This window comes from Pan troglodytes, chromosome 3, assembly GCF_028858775.2.
Source record: "Pan troglodytes isolate AG18354 chromosome 3, NHGRI_mPanTro3-v2.0_pri, whole genome shotgun sequence".
Lineage (NCBI taxonomy): Eukaryota > Metazoa > Chordata > Mammalia > Primates > Hominidae > Pan > Pan troglodytes.
The window spans coordinates 121923775-121943037 of record NC_072401.2 but is presented as its reverse complement, the minus strand read 5'-3'; the positions used below and the strand labels follow the sequence as shown (position 1 = coordinate 121943037).

Sequence of the window (19263 nt, the reverse complement as noted above, 5' to 3'; positions counted from 1 at the left end):
GGTGGGAGAATCACTTGGACCTGGAAGGCGGAGGTTGCAGTGAACCAAGATCACGCCACTGCACTCCAGCCTGGGCAACAGAACGAGACTCCACCTCAAAAAATAAACAAACAAATAAATAAATAAATAGGGATATTTTATTCCAATGAGAGCAACCGTGTAGATGCAGCTGCCACTTAAGTGGACCAGAGAATTGTTACTTTAACATCTAGCTTCATAGCTTAAGTCTTGTGCACATCTCCACCAGAGCCTGATTCTTTCAACAGGAAGACTTCTATTCCCTAAATATAAACAGACGTTTTGTTGTTTTGTTTTTGTTTTCTTTCAGTTATACTGCTTGGAGAAGCAGTCTTCTGAAGAAGCTGAATGTCATTATTTCATGCTTCATCCTTCTTGAGGATGCTAGATTTATCTCCTTGAAAAAGGAATCCCACAAAATTTGCTGTTCTCATGGGTTTTTCAGACATTTTCTTTGAAATGCATTGGAAAGTATTTGTAAGCCTTAGAAAAGAAGGTTTAAACAATTGATAAAAAGGCTCACTGGGTCATTTTATTATCCTACTTAAAACCTTTCAGTGGCTTCCCCTTGCCTTGTACAAAATGAATGCCCTAGACTTTTCTCATGAGACTTATCAACTACCGACCCCTCACTGTTTACATTCCAGGCTGCTTACTGGCCTTCTTTCGCTTTTCTCCAGTCTCCAATTACGTGTTACTTTCTCCTTGACGTGTTCCCTGACCTGTCCCCTACCCCTGCCTTGTTAGGTCAGCATATCCATGCTCCTTTACCCTCCTCAGCACTGCCCACTTCTGATTGCCTGCACCTGTGGCCATCTTCAGTAGTCTGTGGGTCCTCAGTTTTCTTAGGGCCATGCCCATAACTGATACCTTACTTTTTACCATTCAGCACACTGCCTGGCTTAGAAAGAGAACTTGTGAATGCTTGTTCAATAGATAAAATAACTTACAAGTGGGTTGCATTACCTGTATGATAGTAAAAAGGATGCATGGGTTCAGAGTGAGAAGTTCCAGATTTGAATACGAATTTAGTTGACCATAAAATTATTTTTTCACATACTACATACAAAAATCCGTAACATTCACTTCGAGAAGTGCTGGCATTAAAGAAGAAAATGCTACACTTCCCAATCTATGAGCTGGGCCCACCCACATTTGCTTCCCTTTCCATTTTTTATCCTGTTGCTTTGTCATGTAATTGGTGGGAAAACAAACTGTATAACAAATGATCATTAATAACATGGTTCAAGATCTAACTCACTAGTGCCTATAAACTTACAGTGCTTAAATGAGGGAATAAAGAACAACATGTGGTCAACCAGCACCAAACTTACTGTTTGATTTCAGCTTGGAGTTTCCTAGTTTTTAAAGTTTCTCATTAGAAAGAACATAGAGGAAATTGGTCCTGACAAATGCTCTATCTGTTGTGTTTGACAAGGGTGAGTCTGTGCTATTGGAGCTGGAATAATTACAAACAATTATGTAGTACATTATAGTCTTTTGCAGTTGTGTAGCAAATCTCATCTAGTAGAGATCTGGGGGCTCTCATTGTTTATTATATATAAATGCCTATTTTCAGCTATATTACACTGTACTTTGCTTATCAGTTTCCCATGACTAGATTCTAAGCTGAAGGACAGGGCAGATCAGACTCACCTCTTTAATCTTTAAATTTGCTGAAAGAGGAACGTTCTCTCAAATATAGTATCTAAATTAATCCTTTCACGGCCATTGAAAGGATTCAGCCATTTCTAGGACCATTCTCATTTTCTAGATGAGGAAGCACGGATTCAGAGAAGCAAATGACCTATTCACTATCAAAGTAATAAAACACAAGTCTTTTGACTTCAAATTCTGTTTTATCTCTTTTTTTTTCTGTATAGCTATTATAATTACCACAAGAATTACAGAAATTCTGTAAGTCCCCCAGTATAAAAGATGAGGAAATAGAAGTCTTATATCATTTTAGTACTGTGAAAGTTTTATGCTTTAGAGCCAAATGATGTTTTTATTTATTGATTGATCTTTTCACATTGTTTTAGTCTGTTATCACCCTGCTATTAAAGATATACCCAAGACTGGGTAACTTATAGAGGAAAGAGGTTTAACGGACTCACAGTTCCACATGGTTGGGGAGGCCTCACAATCATGGCAGAAGGCAAAGGAGGAGCAAAGTCACATTTTACATGGCGGCAGGCAACAGAGCATGTGCAGGGGAACTCCCCTTTATAAAGCCATCAGATTTTGTGACACTCATTCACTATCACAAGAACAGCACAGCAAAGATCACCCTGTGATTCAATTATTTCCCACCGGGTCCCTCCCATGACACATGGGAATTATGGGAGCTACAATTTGTGATTTGGGTGGGGACGCAGCCAGACCATATCACACATTCACTTGTTCATTTTCTGCTAGTCAGCTTTATAGTGGGCAGTAACATACAGAGGAAATAATGATTAAATTATATTTACTAAATTTCCCTTTTTTTATTTCTAGGAAATGGTTACTAATTGGCAGTTGGACCTTTGAATATACTGCAATGTGATGAGATTTTTATGGAGTTAGTCTTTTAATCCCATACCAAGTATGCCTGAAGGTGTCAGTTTAACTTTGTTTTTATAGTATTCAAACTGTCCATCAGCAATTTCGGAAATCAAATCTCTTTTTTATGATATCAAATAACACTCAGTTTTATGAAGAGGAAATAAGACTCCAGTTTATGGTTTTTCCTTCCAATTTGCCAATTGGCGTTTCTCAACATTTTCTGTCCAGTACAGTGACAGTATTCTTTTATGGAACATTAAAGGCAGTCTCCTTCATACATATTAATTTTTTTAAAACAAGTGTTTTTGTTAATTGGCTCATGACTAACGGTCATTCTACAAGACAGTGATAAATTAGCTATTGGATTATTACCTGTTAGTCGTGGGAGGAATTTTAGTATTTATGTTTTTATTTTTTGTTGATAGTGCCTAAAATTAAAAACATCCTTCAATTCCTTCATTTTATGATTGATTTTATCCTTCACTACCTTAAATAACCAACTGGTTGTATCCTTGCTTCCCCTTCGTTCCGCTCTGCATCCTCCTTCTTCCCCCTTGTTCCCATTACCACCATTCTGTAGTCTGACAAGACTTTGTTTTTTCCATTAACTTTGAAAATGTTATTTTTCATAAATCTTGTATCCACCTTCTAAAGTCCATTCATTCTGCACAGTTTGGTAATTAGAATGAGAATGTGGCAAGTGTGCACAAGGCGTCTGCTTTTTTAGAATAAAAAATAATATTCTTGACTTTAGAATAGAAAGGAGTTTCAGAAATCTGGTTCAAGCCTCTTATTTGAAATAATGCCAAGCAAAGTGCAATGATTTGCCTAAGGTCATAAAACTGGTATGTGGTTCAGCTAGAACTAAACCGAGCCTAAAACTTTTTCCAATATATCACATTGCTGATATTTTTATTTCTTATTCTTTGACATACCCCCTGACCCCTGCTGTTACTCTTGAACATACCATAGAACTACATACACTCCTTTCATCATGTTTGACAATATTTTCTTGTTGATATATCAACCAATTGAAGATAACTTTAACATAGAAACTATAGTTTGTTACCTATGGTCAACTGAGAACTTAACTCCAGCTATGGAGAAACTTTGCTACCGTAAAATTAGTATTTGTAATACATTGTTATTTAATGCCACCTTTATATCCAGAGTATTGATTCTGGAGTCAGATTACGGGCTTCAAAATCCATTCTATTTATTTCCTTCTTGAATGAACATTAATGAGTTGGCTAATTTCCTTGAAGCTTGGTTTCCTCATCTCTGATAAATGGAATAATAATAGTCCCAGCTGGGTGCGGTGGCTCATGCCTGTAATCCCAGCACTTTGGGAGGCTGAGGCAGGGGATCACCTGAGGTCAGGTGTTCGAAACCAGTCTGGCCAACGTGGTGAAACCCTATCTCTGCTAAAAATACAAAAATTAGCTGGGCGTGGTGGTGCACACCTGTAATCCCAGCTACTCATGAGGCTGAGGCAGGAGAATTGCTTGAACTGTGGTGGTGGAGGTTGCAGTGAGCTGAGATTGTGCCATTGCACTCCAGCCTGGGTGATAGAGTGAAACACTGTCTTAAAAAAAAAAAAAAGAAAGAAAAAGAAAGTCTCAACTGCATAGTGTTGTTTTGAGGAACAAATGAAGATATAAATAACTTTGCACAGTGCCTGCACAATGTAAGCATGTGATACTGTGAGCTATTGCTGCTAACATTGCTGATGTGTTTGTTTCTGTATTTAGTCACAGGTATTCATACTCCCTTGATACACTGTTTGACCCTCTATTCCCAGTGTCATTATGCTTATCTTTTCATAAACTTTAGCTACAGAATATAGATCATCTATAGAATGTAGATGAGGATTTGCTGTCGAACAGGGCTGGTTTAGGGTGAGTGAATGTGCATGTACAGTGTGTTGCTGTCATCTTCATTGAAGGGGAATGTTCAGGATTGTGCCTGGCGGGCAGCTCTGTAATTTATCATCCGGCTTCCTATGCTGAAACAACAGAGATGGCACTCTGTGGGTCAGCTGAAATAGTAGAGCAAAGTCTCCTGTTGGTTTATAGCTTCTTAGGGTCAGTGAGAGCTGAGGTTAATTCAGCAAGGGAATCCACGGACTGTGACATGAATTCCATCAGTTGTTCATAAATTATGGAAGAAATTCTAGGAACTGCTTTTGGGTTTTTAAAGCTCTGGGCCAGAAGGTTAATTACTTGCCTACAGTTCCAACCAGCTTTCTGTGTTAATAGATACCGGCTGTGTAGGCCCTTCTGTTCTAGGCTTGCTTACACACTGTTATTTGAATATAGTAATAAATCACTGTCTTAGGAAACATGTAATTTTTTGGATAAATACCTGTGATCAGCTTAGATATAAAAAATCAGTATATTATTATTTGATCATATTTGGATTTTAGCCACTGTTTTTCTTTTTTCTTGAATGCTTTTTTAAAGGAAATAATTTATTCTTTTTAGAATATTTGTCCAACATTATAAAAACAATAGCTTTAAATAATTATAAGTAATTATAGAGCAATAATAAAATTATTAAAAAATTAGATGATTACTGAATTATAAACACAAATGAAAATGTAAACATTTTAAAACAACATTTTAGCACATTTTTAATAAGAACTAGATGACCTCCATATGTTGAGAGAGAACTTATTTTGCTATATTTATTTTCTGTCTCATTACTAACATTAAACCAAATCAAATATTCTCTTACCTGCAGATAATCTAAGAGTTAACAGAAACGTTGAGTAGAATTGACATAGAAATAAATGATTTCCTTAGCATCACACTTCAAAAGCTTCAGGTTTTCCCCAAGAAATGTTTGAATGGAATTTTCGTATAAGCAAAGTCTTGAACTGCATGTTTTTAGATGTCTCAGTGTTATGTTGACACTTTAAATAATTTCTGATCCACAACCACATCAATGGAATGTACCCTTTCTTCCACTGTTTTTTTTTTCTATACTCAGCTCCTACTCAGTTGATTTTGGGTTAATGACAAGTATATCTAACAACTTAAGAGACAGACGTTCATTTTGGCTTTCATTAGTAATATGATTATCTATTTTTTCTTTCTTCAAAAATATCAGAGGCCCTAGTTTTCTAATGTAAAAATTATAGTGCTATGTCAAAGTTTGTCATAGGTTGGATTAAGGGGCACAGAGTGAAAAGTGAGAGAGTGACATTTGTCCTGGAATATAATGCTATGAACAATAACCAAATGAATTAATAATATCATCACAGAGACTAATAAGATAGATCATTTAAAATATACTGTCATTTACGTAGTTCATATTTTTATCATTTCTTCTTTTTTTTTTATATACTGGAGTCCTCAAAAATGGATATGGCCTAGGCCACAGTTTACATCAACTGTTTGAACAGCTTTATCTATTGGTAAATTATTAGATAATAGCATACCTCTATTAAACTTGCATCACCAACATTTTTCCTTTGGAAAATAAAAGGAGATTTGATTTCCCCTAATTTGTGCTTTCTTCTGCTGTTGCTACCATTTTTCCACCCAAGAATAACTCTCTGTGTTGTTTTTCTGCAAATCGGCACTATGCTTCTAGGCTGGGGAAGGTTTTATATCTTCTCTAGCTTTTTTTTTTTTTAATCTTCTCTAGTTTTATGGGAGAGAGAATAATTTTATGGGTTTCTTGCTACTCAACGTTACATACTCTTGATACTTCCTTGCTGGCACTATTTATAGGAAACTCCTCTTTGTGCAGGCACCTAAGGTTTAACTGCTTAGTTACTCCATGACCACGGTTCACCAACTATACTCATAAATATTGGGTTAAATAAAACTTTGGTAGAAATTCCTAAAAATAGAAAACTACTGGGTGAAATGATTAATAATTTTCTCACCAAATTCTGACTCCCTAACAACAAAACCAGATCAATGATAAAGAACATTCCTTCCTTGACTTAAATTGTTCCCTACCATAGCAGTGTGGAACACTCATGGAAGAGTTTTTGTTTGTGGATCGGAACCTTGAAAACTTGGCCAGTGTCTGGATTGTTCAGATCTTTCTGCTGTTTGTGGAACAGTCCCCTTGCTTTTGCCAGCACTCATATCAAGACCCTTTATTGTCTGTCGTCTTGCTCCCTTAGACAAGTCACATGTAATGGGGGTAATTTATACTCCTGGTTGGCTGAAGCAAGAGCCTCCTGAGTAGGGAATCTTTTACTTTTGCTTCATTAACTCACCTCTTTTCATTCTGCATCTCGTATTCTTTTTTAAAAAAATTTGCATCAGTAAAATTCACTTTTTGTTTCACCCTCAATAAATCCACCCAATCTGGCTTTTTATGATTTCCGACTGAAAAGTTCGTGAGCACGTGGCTGTCCTTTTTTTTTCCTTCTTCCCAATGAACCTCATGTCCTTTGAGTTGGCATCTCTTCAGAAATGAGGGAGGGATACTGTGACTGTAAGATTCTTAAGGAAAATAAAGCATCGTTTAAAGAAATAGATTTTGAAAACCAGACTCCATTTGTTTTGAATCAGATGATAAAATTGTTTTGAGAAGTAAAGGTTCTCTTATTTGATTTTTACATTTTATTGCCCACTTTCTTACAACTGTAAACTCTGTTAAGCTTTTAAAAGTAGAGGATCTCTAAAATATTCAAGGAGTAATGTCGAGTTCAGGTTTTTGTTGTCCTTCTTTCAAAGATGGTGTCCTTGGGTTTAACTTGTTTAGGTTAAGTGAGATTCCTCAGAATTTGATTAATGGGAACATTCCAAGAGTAACAAGGTGGGGTTCCGTGAGGTCGGTGGGGTTTCATGGCTCTTTTTGCTGCGGGGAAAAAAAGTATTTCAATTACAGAAAGATGCCAAGAATGAACTTGAGCTACTCCTATTTGTCAGTGTAGCATTTCACTTCTCTCTATGGTGTACTTCTAATTTATTAGATACTCCATAAATTGAAGGGATTGGAATGGTGAGATTGGAAAAGTAATTGGGTGGTGCTTTCACAATTACATTTTTGGTTTAATTTTCACCTAGAATGATTCAGTTTGCTGTTTTGTAACCATTTCCTAGTCTACAAAAGCAAAATAAGCCAGTCCCCTGATATTCATGGAAAAAAATGTAAAGTTCTTCTAAAGAATTCCCATATAATACATATATTTTAAAGTTCAACCATGTGGAACGATATCAGGTAGTTTTCATGAAACATACACTTTTGAGGTTTGCTTTTTCACTTGAAAGTGTTGCCATCTCTAAAACTGATTTTTGTTAGAAAACTCAAAGTAAGAAGTATAGCTATGCTTCCAAAATCTTTAAACATTATTTAATTTGGATTCATTGAAAATAAATGAGTTTGACTTTATTCCATTTTAAATTACATTTTCTGTGTGTACATCTTTTCATATTTTCAAGGAATTATGAGTTCTTTGAAATCTACATTGGTTTTTGAAATATATTAAATGACAAGTTAACGTTATTAAAATGCTTATTGAAAATGGTCTTTTTATATTAATCCAGATAATTAAATATGTATATATTACATATTAAGCTTTGCTGCTTGTTTATAAAATGTTCAAAGCATAGGGCACATTGGCTGTACACTTTTTAAAAAAATTGTGGTAATATATACATGACACATAATTTATCATCTTCACAGTTTTGCATTTTTTAATCTTCAAGTTTGATCATGGTCATTATTAACATATTAATTCAGTGTATTTAGTAGCATGAACAAAAATTTGATTTCTGTGCCTCTGCTAGAGTGGTCAGGTTCACTTCTTAAATTAGATCCATGTTCTAATTTAAGATTATCAAGATTAAAGTGATTTGCAAGGTTTTTCTTTATTAATTTCATGTATTGTAAACATAGATTTTTTCGAAAGGATTTGTGTCAAGATGTTAAATATTGAGGTGGTTACATAGTAGTAGATGGATATTCAGTGATGTGGCTTTAGGATCGTTTTATCAGTAAGATTCATGTTATCCTAAACTGCCTTCACAAATTTTCTTAAGATGCTCTTTTAATACCAGTATGTTAATCCTTTGGTGAGGGCTAGAATTCTTCTGATGTCTTTAATTAAAATTATATTCCATCTATATGGAACATCTATATGGTAACATACATAAATTTTAATCTGAAAGGCATATATTAAACTAGGATTTGATTTTTTTCCTATTGTTATTAGCCATACTTGCTAGTGGGTGGTTGTCATCATAATACATTTTCTTTGTCAAAGGCTCAAGGTAGCTTGTTGGGGCCAGACTGGGCTCAAGTCAAGTAAGGTGTTCCATGTGGCATCCAGATGTTCCCTTTCATTACTACTGGCTGCCTTTGGAAAGCTAGCTCCAATTTTCTGGAGCTGTTTTCTGAATATTCCCCACACACATTTCAAATAGTGTAGCTTTTAAGCTACTTCCATCTCGGGTGTTCCAGCAGTGAGAATTTGGATACACTTACTTCAAGCCGAGTAAGTTAAAGTACCTCCAATTCAGAGATGAAGAGCTACAAGAAGTCTGCCTGAATAATGTTAAATTGGCATTAAGGAACTGCATTTATTCAGTTATTTTGCCTTTGTTAATGACTTTAGCTAAGTCCTTCACCTGCCCACTTCTCCAGCCCAGGGATCTTTCTTAAACCTATATCCTTGTTTTGTATAATTTATCAGCATCTGAAATTATCTTATGTATTTTCTTTAACTTTTTCTTTTCTTTCTCATCACACTAGTAAAATTGAAGAGACAGTGATTTTGTGAAACTATTTGCAACTGCATTCTCAAAGCCCAGGACAGTAACTAGAAGATGGTATGTGCTAAAAAAAAAAAAAAAAAAAGTCTATTTAATGAATGAATACATTAGCTTCATGGAGTATCCACTTTGTGGCACCTTTAAAAATCAACCAAAATCAACTTTTTATAGTTACCATCATGCTTCTGTTTGTTCCTTGATCTGTTGTTCAAAGAAAACACTGTGGCTTTCAATGTTATTCAGTGTCAACACATAATTTAAAGAAAGAGATCTATTTTCCTTTAGTTAAATGAAAAAATATTTTACTCTGTGTATATATGTAAATATTATTATTTATGCTGCTGTGTTCACTAAATCTATTTTATTAATCTAATACCTAAATCTCATAGGATGGTATGACATATTTACCAATATAGTATTTCCCTTCTAAACGTTGAAAGTGACTACCTGTATGTAGTTCTCAAGACACAGCTTATTATTATGTTAGTATTTGGATTCACTTGGGAACTGCTTTAAGACATAACACACATTCCTAACCTGCCCCCTACTTTTTCTTGATGAGCATTGATAACCAAAAGAATGCTGGAATCTACCAGCCAGAAAGATCTGGTTAATGTAAACTGTTATTGTCAGAAGCAGAGTTTTTGTCATTAACTTTAGAAAGTCTAACCCAATTTACACAAAATGCTAGCCATATTACTAATTTATGTGATGGCATGAGGTTAAGAGTGGGTTCAAACTCGGCCTCCTCTATATGAGAAGCTATGTCATCTTGAGAAAATTACTTATCCTTTCTGTGCCTTACTTTCCTCATTTGTAAACTAGGGATATGAATACTTAGATTATAATATTGTTGCAAGAATTAAAATTGCTAATGTGTGTTAAGCATTCTGAACTGTAGAACAGAACCTTATAGTAGACTCTATACATTTTAGCTATTGTTATTATTTCCATTTAGATTTGTTTTTAGCTACTTTTTTGGCTAATTTTCAGATTAATTAATTTACATGTTAGTTAGAATTTGAATACTGTGACTAGCCTAAGCAAAATAAAGATAGTGTCTAAATATACCTGAGCTATTAAAACATAGTCGTTATTTGAAGTTGGATCACATTGTACATCAGAGCCCATGTACTGACTGTGACCTGTGTTCTTAGAGTTGACTAAAACTGAAGATAAGTTTTTGTTCTCCACAGGATCATTTTATGTGTAGGTGAAAATATTTCCTAGAAACATTCTTCACAGTAATTTGAAATAATGAAGGCAAATATCATATGCATAATGTGAAGAAAACCTAAGAATAACAATTTATCTTTAATATGCAAATTAGGAAAATGACTTTAGTAGTTATTAACCTGTTGACTGTACAGGTAACCTTCAGGTTCCGATTGTGTGGGACAGCAGATAGCTTTGTCCTCGGAGTCCAAAAGAGAGGCAGTATTGCCCTAAACATCCTCCAACCAAGAGGGTAGAAATTTAATGTAGAGTCTAAGCTGATTTGCAAACTACACATTATAGTTTTCAAATAAATTGCTTATAAAAGCCATTTACATGGTGATGCACTTTAAAGCTGGAGTACATTCTAGGATAGAATGAAGGAATGGAGTTGAACTTACCCAAGTTTCCCAGATATGTCAGCTCAGTGTTGGCGGGTGGCATGGGGTAGAAATACCAATCATCTAGAGGTGCTCTGAGTGATTTATGTAGACCTCATGGGCAACATGTGTAGATATCAGTGATAAGAGTAATTGCCACCGTTAAGAGTAGGATGACTGGGTCGGGCGTGGTGGGTCACGCCTGTAATCCCAGCACTTTGGGTGGCTGAGGTGGGTGGATGATGAGGTCAGGAGATCAAGACCATCCTGGCTAACAAGGTGAAACCCTATCTCTACTAAAAATACAAAAAATTAGCCAGGCGTGGTGGCGGGCACCTGTAGTCCCAGCTACTTGGGAGGCTGAGGTAGGAGAATGGTGTGAACCCGGGAGGCGGGGCTTGCAGTGAGTCGAGATCACACCACTGCACTCCAGCCTGGGCAACAGAGCGAGACTCCATCTCAAAAAAAAAAAAAAAAAAAAAAAGAGTAGGATGACTGTTAATTTGTTAGGGCTGTTGTAACAAGGTGTCACAAACTGAGTGGCTTAAACTATAAAACTGTGTCACCTCTCAGTTCTGGAGGCTGTAAGTCTGAGATCAAGGCACTTGCATGGCCATGCTCCCTGTGAAGGTGCTAGGGAAGGATCTGCTCCAGGCCTCTCTCCTGGCTTCTGATAGTTCTTGGCTTTTGGCGGCATAATTCCAGTCTTCACATGGCATTCTCCCTGTGTGTCTCTGTCTTCACAAGGCCATCTTTTTATGAGGACATCAATCATATTTGATTAGGGGCCCACACTACTCCAGTAACGTTTGCAACAACCCAGTTCCCAAGTAAGGCCATGTTATGAGGTACTGGGGTTTAGGATTTAAACATACGAATTTGGTATGGAAGGACACAATTCCATTCATAACAAGTGACCATGTATCTATTGTCCCAATTGAGACACTTGTGAGAGTGAAAGGGAGTAATATTGTATTAGGGTTCTCCAGAGAAAAAGAACCAATAGCATATTTATAGATATATTATATATGAGGAGCTTGATTATGGGAATTGGCTTACACAGTTATGGAGGCCAAGAAGTTCCATGATATGCCATTTGCAAGAGACCAAGGAAAGCCAGAGGTGTAATATAGCCTGAGTTTGAAGTTCTGCAAACCAGGTGAGCCAATGATGTAACTCAGTCCAAGAGCAAAGGCCTGAAAACCAGGAGCAGGGGTTTGTTGATGTAGGTACTGGAGTATGAAGGCCAGAGAACTGGGAGCTTCCATATCCAAGGGCAGAAGATGGATGTCATCTCAGATCAAGGAGAGAGATGGAGGGAGGGAGGAAGGGAGAGAGACAGAAGAAGAAGAAGAAGAAGGAGAAGGAGAAGAGAAGAGAAAGAAGAAGAAGGAGGAGGAGGAAGAGGAGGAGAGAAAGAGAGAGAATTAATTAATTCACTGTTCCTCCATCTTTTTGTTCTATCTGGGAGAAGAAGAAGAAGAAAGAAGAGAAAGATGAGGGAGAAGAAAAGAAAAGAGAAGCGAAAGAAGAAGGAGGAGGAGGAGGAGAGAAAGAGAGGGAATTAATTAATTCACTTTTCCTCCATCTTTTTGTTCTATCTGGGTCCTCAATGGATTGGATGATGCCTGCCCACATTGGGTGAGGGTGGATCTTCTTTACACAGCCTACTAATTCAAATGCTCATCTCTTCTGGACACACCCTCACAGACCCAGAAATAATGTTTTACCAGCTACCTGGCCACATCCCTTAACCTAGTCAAGTTGACATGTAAAATTAACCAGCTATTACTATATTATTCTAGGATAACAGGCATAAACTGAGACTACTTTAGACGAATCTGGATACATCGTCACTGTACTCATAGGATAGGTATAATTTATCCAGTTTTTCAAAGGTTCAATGGCGTTGGATGACCTTGTCAGAGTTACAGCTGGATGGAGGATGAACAGTATTCAAACTCAGGACAATCACATTCCAAAAAATGTATGAAAAAAGCTATGTCTTAAAAGAAGTTAGCCTTTTTAAGTCTATGGACAGAATTCCTATATTATGACAGTAGGTAAAATTGGAAATGGATTTATTATGTTCCCTTCTTTAAAATTCCTTACTAGTCTTTAACTATGTATTTCTTTCTTTGCTTGATGGATTTTGGCTGTTATGAAAGGAAATAGTAACCTGGTATATTATATTAGGATTAACATATAATTATTTACCTGATAACTGCAAATCTTTTGTTTTTGTTTGCTGGACTCTGTTGGTATTTGGAGAACAAAACCAGACGTAAAGCTATGTGATACAAAGAGAATAGCTATGAATATTGAATTATCTTAGGCTTGCTAGAAAAATAATTTTACGTAAGTGTAAAATAACATGTTACTATTCTTATCATGCTTTATCCCTAACATAGATTTGATATGTTGATGGATTTCATTGTTAATAAATAAGAAGGAAACATTTTAGCCTTGTTTATTATCTATCACTAAAGTAAAATAAACTTTGAAAATCTAAAAAATGACTTTTTATACTTTATGAAGAAGAAAATGAAAAAATTATCTGGAATTGTGTGATGCAGGAGCTACCACCATTTAGCAGTCACATTCTGCTATGTTTTCTTCCTGTCCTTTTCCTTTGTGGTTCAAGGTTAAATTATTAAAATCTCAGTAAATGATAGCTCCTGCTGTACTCCTACTATTGCTGCTGATGCTGTTACTGCTATTACTATAATGTTCTTTTTTATCATCATCCTGAAATAGAAAAATTCTAGATATATCAGAGAAGCAAAATCATTATGACTTAGAGTCTGGATGGAGGGAGAAGTGAGTAAAAAAGTGTGGGGTTATCTTGGATGCCTCCCAAGTTTTTAATTTGCTAACTAGGTGAATGTGGTACAACTAATCAGGACAGGATTTATAGCATGCATAAGACCAAAGGATAAATACCGCAAATTCAAAACAATGCACACTGATTTAAGCTGTTTGTGAGATACCCAAAGGAGGGTACCTGTTAGACATATGTGTACCTGGAGATTGGGGCTCAATAGAGATCTGGAATTCTGATAACCATGTGTTATCAACTCAGGGTTAAAATAAGATGATCTTTTCCTAGATGTTGCCAAGCCTTTGTCCTACTGACTTTGAAAAGCCACACCTTCCCAGAGTCACGATGATCCTAAGGTCAATAATTCTAGGTCAGCTTACCTAGTGCAAAGGTTGATTTTGTCTCAGAGAAGTTGGTAAGTCTGAATAGCTCATTTAAGGGACCTGTTCCTGTTTGTGTTGTGATTGTTGTTTTTAGTTTATTGCTACTTTGGGTGTTTGTCACCATTTTACAGTGCCTGGTCCAAAGGGAGAATCCTGGGTGCTCCTCCCCAAGGAGGAGAGGCTGGAAAATGCCGCTTGGCAGGGGACACCGCTGCAGGTGCTTCCATATGATGTCTCTGCTGGAAACAAAGTTGGGGAGAACAGTGAAAGGCCGTTGTGCAATGGGGCCAGCCTTGAGATCCAGGAATGTAACTGTCCATTTCATGAAGCAGTGTCAGGGACAGGGGAGAGGTCAAGGAAGGCCTTGTTGAAAAGTGGTCACTGGATCAAGCAACAAGGGGCATTGTTGACCCCATGAGAGAGTTGACTGGGATAATGCACATGATATCCAGATTGAATTAAGATCAGAACCAAATGGAACATGAGAGAGTAGAGGAAGAACATACACTGCTAGTCAGAAGGCCTGGCTCTGAAGGGAAGACAAAAGTTTTACATTAGCTGAAGGAAAATATTTTATTATATTGATCTTTGATTGCAGCCAGGGTCTAGCATCCTGCTGTGTAAGTACATTGTTAAATGAAAGGATAAATCAATTAGTGATTTTGAGATACTGTCCATCCTAAATGATTTGGCTTTGACAAAAGGGCATCTTCAGATCCCTTTTGGAGATTAAATTTTGTCACAGTTTTGTCATTTCACAGTAGAATTTTTTTTTTAAATGTGCTGTGTGTATGTGTGCTTGTCTTGAAAAACATTTTGGCTGTTTTCAAAATTATAGCCTCTAGGTGAGAGATATTTGATTATATCAGAAAGTATAGATTAATTATTATTTAGTTTAACTACCAATGGTCCTTTTGAACATATACCAATTTTATGAAATTCTTTTGAAACTCACAGCCTTAACTGAGTCAAATTCATTTATATGAAACAAAAAAATTAAACAGAACAAGGTGTCAATGAATCAGTTAAATAATTCCCCTTTAAAGAGTAGTACAGTGATAGAGCAAATTGATTAACATAAAATATTTTTAACAAATTCTTAAAATGAGGAGATTTAATTTGGGCTCAAGTATTAAAAGGAATATGCAGCAAATATGCTACTGGCAAATGTTTATTTTTGAGTATCGGAAGTGCTCTGGGCTCAGTGCCCTCTCCACAGGAGGGGAGGCCACAGTCCACTGCTGTCCTGCACGACCCATGCTTGGGTCTGCCCTGCTGTGCCTGGAGCCACTTCTTGAAGTAGCACAAGGCATATGCGGTGGCCAGGATCTGAGTGTGTGAGAAGTGATAGCACAGGACTGGTTCTGCTACTTCATGTTTTTCTGACATGGAGGCTTCCTTTATTTGTAGGTGAGCGTCCCTATCAATGTCCTTACTGTGAAAAAGGATTCAGTAAAAATGATGGACTGAAGATGCACATTCGTACTCACACCAGGGTAAGATTATATTCTGTTTCATTAATATTGATCATGAAAACCATACTTATTTTAAAAGAAATATATTTAACTTTATATTACAAAATAAAGGCAATACACTGGAAGTTGTATATCTATATTTATGACAGATATTTCAGGATAATTTTTTTAAAGATAAAACAATGAAAGAAAAGAAGAAAAAAACACAAATTGAAACCTCATAAAGGTTTTTATTCTTTGAATCAGGACTCAATTTTCAGGAGTTATAAATGATGAACTTCAAGATAAATAGATTTTAAAATTTTAATACTACAATATTTAAAGGTTTTTCTTGCAGAATATTCACCAGTAATAGGAACATTTTTTAATAGAGTCTGCAAGTTTGTCAGCATTTGGCCATTAAGTAATACTGATGAGCAAGTATATTTGCAAGAAAGACATTGCAGATAAATTACCAGGACAGGTGGAAAATAAGGAAGTGTAGCTCAGTGCTTCACAGGGCATGCCTAGTGCTGTGGCTTATTCTTCCCAGGGTGCCCTTTGTTCCTTTGCTGTCAACACTCTCACTGGACTATTGTCATTCTGTTATCTATGCCTTTTCCAGACTCAAGCATCTGTTTCACATGCTTTTAAAAAAATGTAAGCAGCTTACTCACCATCACCCACCATTTCATAGCTCACTATTCGATTTAAGCACAATTAGACACTTTACATGAACTTTCCACATGGAAATTTTATATTGTTTTAAATAGCTATTGTTGATTTTGCTCTATACAACTTTTCACTGCAATATCTTTCACAGTTTCTTTTCAGTTTGGCCTTTTAAAGTGCGTATGGTCTGTATGTAAATGATATATTTTTTTTTCAAATTTTAAGAGACTTATCTAATCCCCTTTAGAACAATTCTAATTTAAACCTCTCCTGGATTTTACTTTTTACCTTAGCTATAAAATAAAAATTTTAGAGAAAACACATAATAATAATATTCTTCCCGGTATAATAATACTGTAGCCTTCCACTTCAGTTCTGCAGCACGTAAAAGCTATCCTCTGTGGTCCCCTTAAGAAAATACTCTTTTTGTCTTTGTGGTGAAGAGAGGGAGCTTCTCCACTTATTAAAGCAAATCTATAGCAGGTTTCTCATTCTAGTTTGTAGTATCATATTCATTCATATTATATGAATATTAGGAATTGGAGTACTTCCTAGATACACAAGTACTTCATAAACCATAAAGGATTAGACAGATATTCCTATTTATAATAGTATGATTTAAATGTACAATATCCAAAATATTTCACAATGAGTATTATGAAAGAGGTTTAAATTAGCTTGAGATTAGGAGGTTATTTTACATGTGAGCAGTTGTCACAGATGTATCAATAATGTATTTATTTAAAAGATGCCGACAAAAAGGCAAAGGGGCCCTGGTTCCTCTTAATAGAAACTAGTGATATTGACAGAAATTTACATATGATGTTGTTTTACTTGATTACTGAAGATAGACATGATTACAACACAGAAGAAGCTGTTTAAATCACTGCAGGAAAAAATATCTTTTGGGTTTTCTCAAGAAGGTGAGACATTTCCAATTCAATTAATTTGTTTTTTACTTCATTTTAATATAAAGTTATTAATGAGAATAATACAGATAGTTAAGATGAATAAAAATAAACACAAAAATCACTAATTACATGCCAGTACTCTTTTAGGCCTTCACATTTATTAATTCAGTTAACCTTCACAACAACTCTATGAGGTAGCTGTTATTATGATTTATTTTTGAAAACAAGAAACTGAGGCACAAACAAGTAAGTGGCAGAGTTGAGATTTGAATCTAGGGAGACTGGCTACAAAGACCATTTGCATTTTTTTGCCTATTATTTAATTGAATATTTTCTCATTCCACTGTCTCATATATTTTCTGGTATATTTCCACACTAAGCAAATTACAGTAATGACCCCAAATTTAAAAGTCCCATATTCTTTTGAATTTCTGAACCTCGATTTAAGGATCCCAACACTGTCTCCAAAGTATTCAGCTGCAGATGGTCCCTTGTCAGAAGTTTTCTGACATTAACTGCACAAAAAGAAAACAAATTCTAGGCTTTGACTAAGGGAACTCAAGAGAGTTTATAGACCAGAAGCACCCAGGATTTTAGACAGGATCCCCGACAATGAGTAGAAGATCCAAGGAACAGGGTAAATATGTGTAAGCCTTTTGGGTTTTACCTCAAACTCTTTTTTAATTTTCCTTTTTCATGCATTTTTAAAAATATTTTACCCAGACAGTTTTATTTTGAAAATCCTGTTTCCTAAGCATTGAATAAATACAGATAATCTTTGTATATTAGTTCAAATTTTCAAAAGCCTACTAAGGTTATCAGCTAGTACAATCAAACTATTATTAAAACTCAAAAGAGATTTTAAAAATGTGCTAGAGGAACAACCTCTGCAAGGTCATATTTTCCCAGTATTATTTGCATTTTGTAAGACTCCATTCAAAAAAGATACTATTACATTTGGGCCATAACACATTTCAGTTTCAATTTTGCATTCACATTACATAAGCATTTAGATAGCTCTAATTCCCAGACATTTTTGGTCCTATTTTAAAAGTTTTTAATTCCATTTTAACAACAACAGAAAAAAAATAAGCTATCTAATTCAGTAAGGTACATCTTTAGGAAGTTTTGGTAAGACAACCCAAGATGCTGTGTCAGGCCTATACCCCCAGGTTTACATTCTGTGGTGACTGCACGAATGCTTTCTAGAAGGAACACAAAGCCATTTACTCTCTGGTTATTGCCTATAGGGTGCAGTAAGAGCCCCAGATGTGGGAGATAATTTTGCCAAAATCCAATTAATCATTGACCTTTCATGGAGAGACCAGGGTTTGAGGTGAAGGCTGGTGGATTTTATTTCCTTCAGTATATTCTCTTTATATTTGGTTTTCAGCTTCTACTATGTTGTACCTAGTTGTGTTTTTCATTGTATTTTTGCAGCTTAGATCTGTAGTCTGCTATCTTTAGTTAAATTTCAGAAAATTCTTGGCCATTTTTTTTTCAACTTTCTTTTGTCCCTTTCTTTCTGTCTTCTTATGGGACACCAGTTACACATGTTAGACTATTTGATACTGTTCCAGAGCTCTTGAGTGCCCTATTCAATTTTTGTTTCATTTGCATTTTTAAAAAAATCTCGGTGTTTTTCTCTGTTTCTAATTTCTATTGATATTTTCAATTTCATTGATTTTTCTACCTCTGTTGTGCTCAGTCTGCCTATTGAAGGAGTGCATTTTTGATATTATGTTTTTCATCTCTAGCATTTTCACTTGGATTTTTAAAAATAGTTTCCATAAGGCCTGGCACAGTGGCTCATTCCTGTATTTCCAGCACTTTGGGAGGCTGAGGTGCGAGGATTGCTTGAGGCCAGGAGTTCAAGGCTGCAGTGAGCTGTGACTGTGCCACTGCACTTCAGCCTAAATGACAGGGTAAGACCCTGTAAGACTCAGTTCAAAACAGATACTATTACATTTGGGCCATAACACATTTCAGTTTCAAATTTGCATTTAAAAATAAATAAATAAATAGATAAGAAAATAAATAGTTTCTGTATTTCTGTTGAAATTGCCCATTTTTTCATCTGTGTGGCCCACCTTTTTCACTAGATTCTTTGACATATTAATTG

The 19263-nt window shown here is 35.7% G+C and overlaps 1 protein-coding gene across 7 annotated transcripts in view; it reads left to right on the top strand.

Annotated features, from left to right (window-relative positions):
* Window positions 1-19263, top strand: part of PRDM5 (PR/SET domain 5) — a 236345-nt gene that overhangs the window by 158183 nt on the left and 58899 nt on the right. For 4 of the 7 annotated variants that reach the window (XM_054683350.2, XM_003310461.6, XM_001151366.6 and 1 more), the window contains one exon: window positions 15515-15600. The exons of 2 other annotated variants lie outside the window; for them this stretch is intronic. In XM_054683350.2, the coding sequence (XP_054539325.1) occupies window positions 15515-15600 (86 nt within the window). Of the gene's footprint in view, window positions 1-9285; window positions 9363-15514; window positions 15601-19263 lie in introns of all 7 variants that reach the window. One more of the 7 variants, XR_010156344.1, reaches the window with a different exon arrangement.